Source organism: Neomonachus schauinslandi, chromosome 5, assembly GCF_002201575.2.
Source record: "Neomonachus schauinslandi chromosome 5, ASM220157v2, whole genome shotgun sequence".
Lineage (NCBI taxonomy): Eukaryota > Metazoa > Chordata > Mammalia > Carnivora > Phocidae > Neomonachus > Neomonachus schauinslandi.
In genome coordinates this window covers 58,235,667-58,248,751 of record NC_058407.1, presented here as the reverse complement: position 1 = coordinate 58,248,751, position 13,085 = coordinate 58,235,667, and the positions used below count along the sequence as shown (strand labels likewise).

At 50.8% G+C, this 13,085-nt stretch overlaps 1 protein-coding gene across 3 annotated transcripts in view; it reads left to right on the top strand.

Annotated features, from left to right (window-relative positions):
* The first annotated feature begins 914 nt into the window (after positions 1–914).
* IKZF4 (IKAROS family zinc finger 4) overlaps positions 915–13,085 on the top strand; it is a 17,892-nt gene continuing 5,721 nt past the window's right edge. The window contains exons 1-6 of one of the 3 annotated variants that reach the window (XM_044914796.1): positions 4,340–4,426; positions 6,191–6,284; positions 7,576–7,680; positions 8,702–8,962; positions 9,645–9,812; positions 12,814–12,963. In XM_044914796.1, coding sequence (XP_044770731.1) covers positions 4,340–4,426; positions 6,191–6,284; positions 7,576–7,680; positions 8,702–8,962; positions 9,645–9,812; positions 12,814–12,963 — 865 coding nt within the window. Of the gene's footprint in view, positions 960–4,250; positions 4,297–4,339; positions 4,427–6,190; positions 6,285–7,575; positions 7,681–8,701; positions 8,963–9,644; positions 9,813–12,813; positions 12,964–13,085 lie in introns of those variants that run through there. The other 2 variants (XM_021687238.2, XM_044914797.1) reach the window with 2 other exon arrangements.

Sequence of the window (13,085 nt, the reverse complement as noted above, 5' to 3'; positions counted from 1 at the left end):
GAGAGATCCTTCGAAGAGACCAGGAATCCTGGTGGCAGCTCAGGCTGTTCCCTTGCCCCACTCTTGTACCCCCAAATCTGCCCCTGGAGTATTTATTTTTCATTAGATGACTGGTGAAATCAATTTTGGAGGTATGTAAATTTCCACCAAAGATATTTTTTTTTTCCTCCTCCCACAGGCTCCTAAGGAGATAATTCATTGGAACAAATTATCACTTTTAATTGTTCTCAGTTCTTGATTTGTTTAATACTCTACTGCCAATTACTGCTCGCTTCTCTTAAATAGACTAACCTGCATTTTAAATTCAGGCTTCCGCCTTTAAAAAAAAATAAACATAGCGAAGTAATTGACAAGAAGGTGAGGAGAAGCCACTTAAAGGTTTAATTTGTTTATTAGACCTTCAGGAGAGGACTCCTCGATGAACCTGAGGTGGGCTGCTCTCCATCTTCTACTTTCCTGTCCCCCTCCCTCCCCTACAACACCCAAAAGAGAATCCCTTGAGACAGAATCCAGCTTCTTTTTCTTGTTACTACCCCACCTTAAGGTACAGAGTTTCTGTGGGGCTGGTTTCTTTGCCTCCAGAAGGCTGGGCTGTAACCTGTCTCCTTTCCCACAGCATCAGCTCCACCTACAGGAGGAGGGTCTACTCTCAAAACAACACAACCGGGACCACCCTGGAGTAAGACAGTGTTTCCACTCCAGAGACTGGGGAAGCCTGCAGAAGTTGTGGGTTGGAGGAGACCCTGGGGTTTGTAAGTCGGGGTACATTGTCTTTCTCATCGGGACCAAGTAAGAGGTTTTTCTTCTTTAGGATAGGGTTGGAGCAAACTTACTAATTCCAGAATGTTAGAGAGAAGCCTTCTCCCTTCCCAGATCTGGCTTCTAATCGCAGCTATTTTCTCTTTCAGCAGACTCTAAGATGGACATGGAAGACTGCAATGGCCGCTCATATATGTCTGGTATGCCCTCTTGTGCATTCTGTTTGTAAGGGGCTGGAAGCAGCCACTCGCCTGTGGAGCAGAGTGGAGTCCAGCCTTCAGCCTAACACAGGACCTCAGGTGCCCCAGTCACAGAGCTGCCACTCATGCTTGGTAGTGCTTGGTAGTGTGCATCTATTTTATCATTTTATATTTCCTAAATAGAGATTCTCTTCCCAGACTTCTTGGGGGTTAAGGGAAGGGGAAGGGAATAAGAGGAGAATACGAGTGGAGACTATTAGAGAGGAATGATTTAAAGCAAAGAGACAGAAGAAAGGAAGGAAGATGTAGGTCCTTCTCCTATACTCTGAGGTCACCGGCCAAACATGATATTCTGTCCCAGCCAGGTGGAGAGTGGAGCAGGGTTTCAAACCTCAAAGGCCTGTAGGGGCCAGGTGGGTATGTAAATGAGTGAATGGGGTTAGGATAATGTACAGAAGAGAATGTGGGGACTGTCATGTACTAGAGAACACATGTCCTACCTCAAGGAGCAACAGCTCCTCAGTGTCCATCAGTCATTGTCATGCCCGAATGTGTATCCAATGTGGCCAAAACTTCCAGTTTTTCAAGAGAAGTCAGGAATCCAGATTTTATGTGAAATGTCTCCGTTTTAGAATAATGACTCAATATTTTAAAAAATGTTCCATGGAGCAAGCCAAACTTGTCCATGGGCTAAATTCTGCCAGTGGGCCAACAACATAGAGCCTTTGAAAGAGAGATATAGAGCCCAGTTCTCATTTCCCCCAGTCCTTTTCCACTGTCATAACATGCTGTGGCTTTGCATACCTGCCAAATACTCTTACGAAGGCAGAAGAGATCGTATGAATGGCTTTTAGAGAGATGAAAGTAATCGGGGTCGTTTCAGAGTTTAACAAGGTAAAAAGATATGAGGACCTTTATCTGGCTCCCTCTCTGAGGGTGTAGAGAAGGGCCTAAGACAGTTTGTCTCTAAGACAGGAGGAATCATTTTTTGGACCATTAGAATGTCAGGGCAGGAAATGATTATAAAAGGTAAGGGAAGCCAGAATTGGGTTTTGACATGATGAGGATGCCCATCAGAAATCCAAGCACCGCTGTAGAAATGACCTATAGCTTATTTTTTTTTTTTACCCTGAAGTGGGACCAATGGAATTATGGGCACGTTCAAAGGATGATAGCAAGATGGGTCAGACACACATATAAGAGTCATTGGCAACACCTGGGTAATGTAAGGTAAGACACTGACTCTGACCCCTTTCTCATTTAAGGAGGGAAGGAGTTGGAATGGGTAAAGGCATTTGATACCTGCCACATGCTGGTCAGAGTGACAGGGATCAAGTGGACTGATTTAACTGAAAGAGATTTATTGGAACGAAAGTCATGGCCCTTCTGAGGAACCAGCCAGTCCTTCTGTCTCCTGCTCAGTTAAGCCTACTCAGAAAACCACTACTGAGCAACAGCCACACTCTGGACCCTGTTGTATTGCTGGGGAACACATAGATGGATAAAAACCAGTCCCTGTCCTAACGTAGGTAAATGAGAAACTGAGAAAGTGGCTGCGGAAATATCCCATGGAGCTCTGTCTCTGGAGAATGTGGATTAGAGGAAAACCTCTTAGGGTGTTTGCTTCATTTGCTATGAATCCAAATTTTCCCTGCTTTCAGCACGTTGACATTTCTGAGATAAGAGAAGCCTCTGCACAGGATGGTATTTTTTGAATGAAAGGGGAAGCCAGAAACCCCTCACCTGTTTTTTGAGAATTCTAGATGCCAGCAACTACCCTAGAGAATGGGAAAAGGGAAAGCCAACATAGGGCTAACATTAGTTCTGAAAAGTAGCCCCTGTAGGGCTGGGCATGGCTGAGACAGTCCACGTGAGGGACATCTGAGAGCCCAGCACTGACCCATCTCTCCTGGGCCAGTATGCAAGCAGTGGGAAAGGCTGTTGCGTGTACCCCTCCTCAAGCACACTGTGGCCCTTCAAGGTCATCACAGCTCTTCTGTTTCCACACCAGGTGGGCTTCCCTCACCTGGTGGCCTTCCCTCACCTGGTGGCCTTCCGTCACCTGGCCACGTGATGAAGGGGGTATCTCCCCTGTTCTTCAAAGAGATTTTCCCACCTCACAGAACCCAATTCAGAAAACCCATCCTCTCTCCCCTTGTCTCTTTCTAAAGGTGCAGGTCACTCCCTCCTGGGGTCTTGAGAGAGGAAGGAGGAGTCCATTAACTTACCACATGGCTTCTCTCCCCACCTCCATTCCATATCTTTCAGGGGAAACTGAGTTGCTCAAACCCAGCTCATGCAATTAATTGACTGAGCAGTGCTTGTCACAGTTTTCTGTTTAAGGGAACCTTAGAGAGGGATCCAGGGGTAGGCAGCCCAAAGTTTCATGGCCCCTCCCACCCCCAAATTCTTGGAATCAGAAAATCTAGTCTCCAAAGTAGGTCAGCACGTCAGTGAGCAGCTCCTCTGGAAGGGAAGGGAGCAGAGGCCTTGTCTTGATAGAAGGCGGATTCGTCCAGGGCTGTCGGCTGCTGGGCCCCAGGGGCACTGGAAGGGAGGGCCGCGGAGGTGGGGACTATACCGGGATTTTGCCCGGGATCTGAGAAGCCTCAGGGCCACAGAGCAACACTAGCCCGAGACCAGACTGCTGGGTCTTCTCACTGCTGGGAAGGAGGGGGCTGTCTGTCCCCAGATCTAGAGAGCGGCCTCCCTCCTGGAGGAGGAGGGAAAGGAGGGAATCTGAGCGCCCGAGTTTCGTGGGGGAGGGGCTTTCTGCCGATCTGAGAGCCTTGAAGCTGCCCCATGTCCTGGGCCCCATGACCTCTGGGGCCTTGGCTTCCCCAGCTGGCAGAGGATTGGGCCTTCCCTGGGGGCCCCCCTTTCTCCCTCCCACCTCGAGGGCCCATCCATCTCTCTCTCTCTCTCTTACACACACTCTTGCCTCTCTCAGGCATTTGTTGTGCAGTTCCTCTTTGTCTGCTGGGCACGAGGGCAACGGCATCTGCCTCCCCCTCCCTGTGCACACCCCCCACCCCCACCCCTTTCCTGGCTTGGGAAAGGGATGCTGTAGCCTAGCATCCCCCCCGCCCCCCGCCCCACCAGACACACATATACATTCTCTCCAGCCCCCTCCGCAAGCACATCCAAGCGTGTGTGCTCGCTTGCGCTCTCCCTCTCTCCCTCTCTCTCTCACACACTCCCTCTCTCTCTCTCATACACACACACCCTGGGCTGAGCTCCTCTTGCCGGCTGCAGCCGTGGGCCCCCGCTCACCGAGCCGCTGCCTGCGAAATGACGGCGGTTCCCCTCACTTCCAGGAATCCGCGCTTCCTGGAAGGTGAGTGGCTGGGCTCACCCCTGCCTGCCACCGAGACGCAGACATGCACACACCACCCGCACTCCCTCGCCGTTTCCAAGGCGGCGGCCGCGTTCGCACCCCAGGGGCTCACCGGCAAGGGAAGGATAATGTAAGTTCAGGCAGAAGGGGGCTAGCGGAGGGGGAAGGGGGGTTGCCGGGGCTAGGGAGCCGATTCAGTAACTACTCCCAAGCCTGAGGAGAGGGAGAGGATGGGGGCCGCGCGCGCGCGTGTGTGAGTGTGTGTGAGTGTGAGTGTGAGTGGCGGGGGAGGGGGCGTTCCTCCCTACACTTGCGGAGGATGGGAAGGGTGTTTGGTGTTGCTAAGCAAAGACTGCGACTTGGACAGTGGGAGCTTGTGGTGACATCTTGATTAGGCCTTGGGGACAGATGTAGAGCTGCCCGAGGGGGAAATGCCGAGACAGGCCTGGGTGGGAATGGGTAACAGAATCGAGGTAAAGAGGAACCTTGGCAGCAGATGCCTCACCCGGGAACAGAGATCTGAGGGGCCTCAGCCTCTTCCCCACAATAGAGCTGGGGATGGGCGTCTTTCTTCGCTCCTGTACCCACTGTTTCCTGCTAGCAGGTTAGCATCCTGCCACCCCGGAGCCCATGGTCAAGAAAGGGAAAGCAGTTAGGATGAGAGCAGAGAAGTGTGGAGGTTCTCGGACCTCATGGCTGTTCCCTAGAGGCAGCCACTCTTTGAAGGGATCGAGGAAGGGCAGCAGGAGTGGAGGGCTAGTCTCCTTCAGCATGTGAAACACATTTAGCTTGTGGGACATTGCCCTGTTTCCTCTCTCTCCCTCCTGCTTTTCTGCCCTGGACCCACCTCCTTGTTCCTCTGATGTCAACCTCATGATTTGGCTTTACCCTCTGGGGGTTCAGCCAATCTATGATGACTGTGACCAAGAACATTTCTCTGAGACCTGAGAGTGGCCTTAATTCTTGGCTTTGACAGTCTGGGATTTCTTGGGAGTCCCAGGCATTTGAAGTTCCCTCCCTGGGGTTTCTGGGACCGACAGAGGAACTGCTGAACTTCCTAAATCTGTCTCTAGGCCCCTTCACCCTCCGGCTAGAACTCAAAATCCCTGGGTCCCTCCCCATAAAGACTTTCTGGTCCCTGAAACAGATTCATTTTTATGTATTAGCCCCAGAAAAGCAGACTTGAGCCTATTTTCCCTAGGGATGGCAATGGCATCAAAGAGCCTCTCGAACTACTAGGCTGGCTCTGGAGGCACCTGCTCTTCCTCCTGTTCCCAGGCCTTCATAAGGAAAGGCACAAGGGATGTTTTCCTCTTAATGCCCCTAAATATCCCTTTAAGCATATTTTCTCCATGTATCAAGCCCCTGGCTCCAAGAGGCAGTCTCAGCCTAGTAGGCTGGGACTAGAGATGGATTTCTAGCAAGTTTACTCACTGTTTTAGGGTCAAGGACTCAGCACCAGGGCCCAGAGTCCAGTTCTTCCCCTATTACTAACATCAAGTGTTTTAGGGCAAGTCAGCACTAACGTCTGAAAAGGAACGAAGAGATGCCCCTTTTAGCCCCTTTAACCATAGCAAACCCTACCACTTAGTTAAAGGACGTATTTTAAAACTAGGTCTGAATCTACACATCTCAACCCTCAACTCTGAGATGTTTATTTCATGATATGTATGTGGTTCTGACTTGGGCAACTTTTCTAGATAACCATGGCTCATCTAAAGAGCCCCAGCTGGGACAACTCAGTTTCAAGCTATAAGGCATTTTCTATAGAGAGTGAACAAATTTCCTCAGGCTTTGATGGGAAAGAATGGGGGAAATGGGACTTTTAGAAGAGGATATGAATGGGAAATGGTCCCAAAGTCCTGAGTGGTTGTTTTCTTCCCACTGACCAAAGCTGGAGAGGGATCCCTCAGGAGGGTGTGTTCCGGATTACTTGCCTCAGGCCCAAGACTCCAACCATTTTATAATGGAATCTTTATTTTGTGAAAGTAAGTATGTGCATAGCTGGGAAATTGGGTAAAGTACTAATAGGTGGACTTTAGGGATGAATTTTAGGGCTCGTGTCTTTCTTTCTCTCTTCCATATTTAGGCTTGTGTGTACACATCCATGCATGTTCACGTTAGCAGATAATGTAGAAGGCTGTGGGTGTGTTTACCCCTATAGGTATGTTCTCTTCATGTGTAACTACATCTGTGATATGTGTCTGTGTCTATGTGTGTGTTTACCTACATGTGTTTTATTTCACCTATAAATTTGTGCACAAGATTGTGGGGAGGAGGGATTTTTTTTTTAAAGACATGATTCATATCTTCATGTATGTTAACTAATTTTTAAAGATACATACGAAACTCTTAAAACTCATTTTTACAAAGCAATTTGTCAACACGTTAACAACAAACATACTGAGAATAAACTCATTATTTTACTGTCAAGGGAACATCGAGCAATAAATATGTGACTGGAATCATATCAGATAGGAGGCTTTCTGGAGTAGTCAAATTTGTGCTGATTACAGAAGGTCTAATGGGCCTAATGCTCCCATTAGAGTTCTGCTAAAACAGTGATTCCCCACTGGTTGCAGAGGTGGTGGCTCAGGACATGGGTGCTTACGATCTATGATCGGTCCGGGTTCCACCTCTACCAGCTATGTGACCTTGGACAAGTGCCACGGCCTCTTTTGTGCCGCAGTTTTCTCATCTGCAAAATTAAGATGGTATTGGCACCTGCTTCATAGGGTCGTTGTGAAGGTTAAATGAGATAATTGGTATAAAGTGAATAGAACCAGGCCTGGCACAAAGTGAGCACTCAATACATGTTAGCGGCTATCGTTATGATTACTATTATTATCATTAGATTCAGGGACCATTCCAGCTGCCCTTCCTGCAGATCCCGAACCTGGTGTTGGGGGCTCCGGAAAGGAACAGTAGGGAAGAACGTCTGTCCTGAACCGCCTCCCTCCTGAGGCCCCCATTTTCCTCTCCACCCTGGCCCGCCCAGCCCCAGCCCTGCTTCCTGTGGACGTCAGGCAGTGATGCTCTTCCCCTCAGGCCTAGTTAAAGGTAGGGTGGGCAAGATGCAGCCACTGAGCTTGCAGAAGTCCGCACCAGGCACCCAGGCTGACGAGGGCACAAGGTATGGTGCCGAGTACACAACACTGCCTTGTACGTGGCTACAAGATGAATGTTTGTGAGACGTCACAGAATTTTGAAGAGGTGAGGCAACGGATGGTAACAGGCTCCAGCTGCAGCTTCACCTGTCCTCTTGTTCTCTCCTCCAAGGTAGCGGGGACTCATCTCTGGAGAAGGAGTTCCTCGGGGCCCCAGTGGGGCCCTCGGTGAGCACCCCCAACAGCCAGCACTCTTCTCCCAGCCGCTCACTCAGTGGTAAGTGCAACCTCCTGCCCTGCCCTGCCACTAGGCGCCCCCATTTGTGTTTGGCCCACAGTTCACCCTCCATGGGCAGCCATTTTCCCCATCGCTGCCTCCCTCTGGTTTTCTGCTTCGAGCCTCCAAAAGCAGTACGGAGCTCAGCATCTAGGGTCTTCCTGACTTCTGAAAGGAGAGTGAACAGTTGCTGCCAGACTAGGGTAGAATTAAAGGAGGCATGGGTGGGATTAAGGTAAAGGCTCCAAAGAGAAATCCTGGAGTTGGAGACGCAAGTACATAGGAATGGTCACAAGGTAGAGCCAGACAGGAAACAGAGATGAGAGGGATCTCCTCATCACCTGCCCCCTCCCCCTCCCGGCCCTCATTCTCCTGCCTGGATAGGGTCCCCATGACTGCCTCTTCTCGCTGGCCCTAGATCTGTGACATTCTCTAAATGGTTGGAATAGCCAGGAATGTAGGTCAGAGCTAGAGCCAAAGCTTTCTCCTCAGTGGCTCCTCCCTCCTTCATCCCCCTCTCCAGATTTTCATGGAGGGGAAATAGAGGGGCTCAGTCTTACGGGGAGGGAGGATAATGTGAGCCATGTCTGTCTTCCAGTTTTGCTCTCTCTTTAGCCCGCCATCTCTTTGGTCTTCCTAGGACCATTTTCCCACCACTGTTACTTGCTGGCTTCCTGCCCAGGGCCAAGCCAGACATCTTTCTTAATGACAAGAGAGTGAAGAAAAAGGCTCCCCTTAGCCTCCTCCTCTCCCCAGTGGAATAGAAGACATCCCATGTACCCCAACTTTTTTTCTCTTGGAGCCTATTTGCCTGGGTGGTGGGATGGGAGGAAAAAGTTGCTTCAGGTCCCGGTAGGACCACCATATCACCACCCAGGAGACTTAGGGTGTTGGCCTCTCTGAAAGCCCGCGTGTCTCAGGGCTGGGAGAAAGCCTTCTGGACCTCAGGAGTACCATTCTGGTTTGCGGGCAGGTTCCCCCTTTTGCCTGTTTCTGTCCTAAACACCATCCCACCCTCCAGCCAACTCCATCAAGGTGGAGATGTACAGCGATGAGGAGTCAAGCAGACTGCTGGGGCCAGATGAGCGGCTCCTAGAAAAGGACGACAGTGTGATCGTGGAAGACTCGTTGTCAGAGCCCCTGGGCTACTGTGATGGAAGTGGGCCAGAGCCTCACTCCCCCGGGGGCATCCGGCTCCCCAACGGCAAGCTCAAGTGTGATGTCTGCGGCATGGTCTGTATCGGACCCAATGTGCTCATGGTGCATAAGCGCAGCCACACCGGTGAGTAAGCCGGGGGTCCAGGAGGGGCTCTGGGGGGGGCTAGGAGGCCATGCCTGCAGTGGGCTGCCCTCAGACAGGGAAGCGTCTCTCCCCGCACATTTCCCAGCTGATGAAAAAAAGGAGGGGATGGCATTTGGATTCCCTCGACATTCATACTTCTCTGGCACTTTCATCAGCTGTCGTTATAAAGAAAAGCTGATACTTTTCTCAGAAGGTGAGGGAGACGATGGTGTAGCCTCAAGAAGGGTCCTAGAGTCCAACAGGGACAGGACTCCAGGGTATTATTTGGGCCCTCCGGTCTCAGATTTAAACACACAAACAAATAAACAAAAACAAAAAAAAGGAAAACAAAAGCCTCTTCTCAGCTTTCTCAGGCTTTGGGCTCCCGGGCCAGAGTGGGTCTTACAGGGCTTGGTTTTGGGTTAATGGTCTTCTGGCCCAGAGTTCCAAGCCTGGTGCCCTTTGCTCTGCCGTTCATCTCTGATCCACACCTTCCCAGGGTAAGACTGTTCCCGAGGGATCTTTAAAAAGCAGGAATTTTGTGTGCATGCCTCAGCTCTGCCTCTCAGAAATTGTCTTGAGCACCTTCCCTCAGGCAGGGTGGGGCAGAGGGTGGGAGAAGAGGTTCAACCTTCAGAATTCCTCATGCCCAGTCCTTGGCGATCTGTTGTTTCTCTTGCAGGTGAAAGGCCCTTCCACTGCAACCAGTGTGGTGCCTCCTTCACCCAGAAGGGGAACCTGCTGCGCCACATCAAGCTGCACTCTGGGGAGAAGCCTTTCAAATGTCCCTTCTGTAACTATGCTTGCCGCCGGCGTGATGCGCTCACTGGCCACCTCCGTACACACTCGGGTCAGTGACCAGTGTAGTGAGAGAGGAGGAGTGGGACCTCAGTACACCCAGAAATAGAGCTCAGTGTATATGGGGACTTACAGTGTCTGTCACTGAGGAGGGCAGATCACCCACAGAGCGGATAGGGCCCTGCCTCTCTAACCCCTCGTCTGGGCAGCAGGGCCCCCTGGGGAATTTGGGGGACTCTTTGATGAGGTAATGTACATCTGCCACACTCTGTGACTTGGAGCAAAAGGAGCATGGGTGATGTTCTTGGCTGTTAACAGTTACCCGCCCTTTGTTTTTTAAAGTTCATGCTACTGCCAGAACCATCTGTACCCCACCCCCCTCCACACTTCTGAGCACCAGAAAAACCCTTCCTCACACTTCCATATGCTCGGGTTCCCACACCCATCACCATCATCACCTCCCTCCATGATACCAGAGGTCTTGGACCACCACCGTCTGTCCTCTCCTCTACTTCCTACTGGTTCCTAAAAATATCCATGGGCCTCCAAACTCCAAAGGAAGAAAGGAGGCCCAGGAAAAGCCTCTGTTCCCCATCCCAAGAGGTTGTCCCCTTCCCAGAGGCAAGAGCAAGTCACAAGAGTGTCCAGAGGTTAGTGTTGGGATCCATGCCAGGGGACTGGACTACCCAGTTTTCATAGCCCCAGCCAACACTGTTGGAGTCAACATATGTCTGAATCAGCTGGGCAGGTAGCATTTTTGAAGCATCTTACTAAGTTTTAAGCTTGGCCTTGCGAAGAGACCAGGAGTCAAGCTGCTGGCGGGAAGGAGGAGCTCAAATTGGGAAAAGGCAGGAAGAAGGGCAGAGGGGAAAAAATTAGTAGGATCTGTCCTTGGCAACTTTCCTTGATATTTTTCTCTTTTCCTAAACTCTCTTGGGCTGGGATTTAAAGGGACAGAGCAATCACCTCAGCACCATTTCTCCAGCCACCTACCTTGTTCTAGGTTCTCTCACCTTGGAGCTGGCTTTATGATCTACAAAGCATTTCGCTTGTCTCATGTGAGCCTCATTTTGCTGAAAAGGAAACTGGGGGGGGGGGGGGGGGGGGGGGGGAAGAAAAAAAAAAAAAAGATTTGCTGGCCACAGAGCTATTCTGCAGCCTTCCTGGACCTCCATCAAGGTTCTGTGCCAAAGAATCATACTCCTTTTCCTCAGAAAAGGGGCGGCTCCCTCTGCTGGTTTAGAACAAGGATGGCTTGGTCCCTAGAACTGTTGAACCAACAACAACGAGGCCAGCAGGGTAGATTTTGGATGTTGTTCTGTAGAAGATTATTAGGGACAGAATTAGACACAGGTATACCATTGGGTTCCATCTCTGTGAGATGCTTTCTATATAACCCACACTATAATAAAAAAGGGGTTCCTCTCCCAGATGTTAAACCATTTTCCCAAAAGTCTTGGGTGGATAGGGACCATGGCATTCACCTCATCTCCCAAAGACTAGGGTTTACAGAGCAAGGTCAAAATGGCGTAGATTGATTAAACCAAGCCCAGAGTAGGTATGTATATATAAGGGGTGGAGGGGGGTAATTACCACCCTCCTGGAGACACCTTATCCTGCCTCCCTGCTCAATAGTAGCAAGATATGTAAAATAAGATGTTTTATTTTTATTTATTTGTCAGAGAGAGAGAGAGCACAAGCGGGGGGAGCGGCAGGCAGAGGGAGAAGCCGACTCCCCGCTGAGCAGAGAGCCCGATGCGGGACTCGATCCCAGGACCCTGGGATCATGACCTGAGCCAAAGGCAGATGCTTAACCGACTGAGCCACCCAGGCGTCCCAAGATACGTAAAATAAGATATACAGTACCTTGTTCTCTCACTTTTCTCTCTCCTCTCACAAATATTATCTCTCAAAAGTTGTCTTTAGCAGCACCTAGGTGGATCAGTTGGTTGAGCATCCAACTCTTGATTTCGGCTCAAGTCATGATCTCAGGGTGGTGAGATCGAGCCCTACATCAGGCTCCATGCTCAGCAAGGAGTCTGCTTCCCCTCTTCCTCTCCCCCACTCTCTCTCTCTCTCAGATAAATAAATCTTAAAAAAAAAAAAGTTGTCTTTTTTTTTTTAAGATTTTATTATTTATTTGTCAGAGAGGGAGGGCACGAGTGGTGGGGAGCGGCAGGCAGAGGGAGAAGCAGGCTCCCCTCTGAGCAAGAAGCCAGACGTGGGATTCAATCCCGGGACCTGGGATCATGACCTGAGCCGAAGGCAGACGCTTAACCGACTGAGCCACACAGGTGCCCCTAACTTGTTCTTTATTTAAAAAAATTTTAAAAGACCCTCAAAGTTGATGTTCTCTTTCTTTTACTCATCTCCTTTATTTCACCCTCTCTTCTTTTATTCTTTTTCTCTTCTCAGAATTTCTCTATCAGTGATGGTTTTTCTGGGGCTCTCTTGGTATCTCAGCGTAGAGAGACAGAAAGAAAAATAAGCAGTAAAACCAGGCTAGGGGTGGGAGTAGAAGCACAAGTAAAGGTCAGTGAAAACTGCCCCTCCCCACATTGGCAGATCTAAGGGCTCTCATTTCTGTCACCCCAGCCCACCAATTTCCCCCAAACCAAAGCAGATAGGTCGAAAGCAAAAAATCCCCTTGTCTGATAAACAGCACTTGCACCCGCCTGCCACATGGAAAGGTTAAACCACAGTCTGGGCCCCAGAATCTAAGACCCTAGGGTGGGGCCAGCCTGCCTGCCAGGGATGATCCCCTACAAAGTCCCTGGCTCCTCCTTCCTTTGAGCAGCAGTTTGGCCACCGTGAGGCCCAGCTGCTGTCCAAAGCCGTAGGCCCCGGTCCCCTCTCTACTCCTGTGGCTGTGCACTGGTCCCCTTCTCCGTGGTGTGGTTACCTGTCCATGCTTGCCGCTGAAGGTAGGGAAGGAAAGACGAGCAGAATTCACTTGAGCCGCATCTCTTCCTCCTCATGCCAATGCATATTTGCTCCCAGATGGCTTTGTAGAGCCAGGGCACAATGCCATGTCTCTCCTGTCTCCTCCACAGTCTCCTCCCCCACAGTGGGCAAGCCGTACAAGTGTAACTACTGTGGCCGCAGCTACAAACAGCAGAGTACCCTGGAGGAGCACAAAGAGCGGTGTCACAACTACCTACAGAGTCTCAGCACTGAAGCCCAAGCTCTGGCCGGCCAACCAGGTGTGGCTGTAGGCAGGCCTGGGGGCCGGGGGGGGGGGGGGGGGGGGGGGGGGGGGCCAGAGGGGGGGGGGGCCGGGGTGACCCCCGCCCCACCCCCCCCCCCCCCCCCCCCCCCCCCCCAG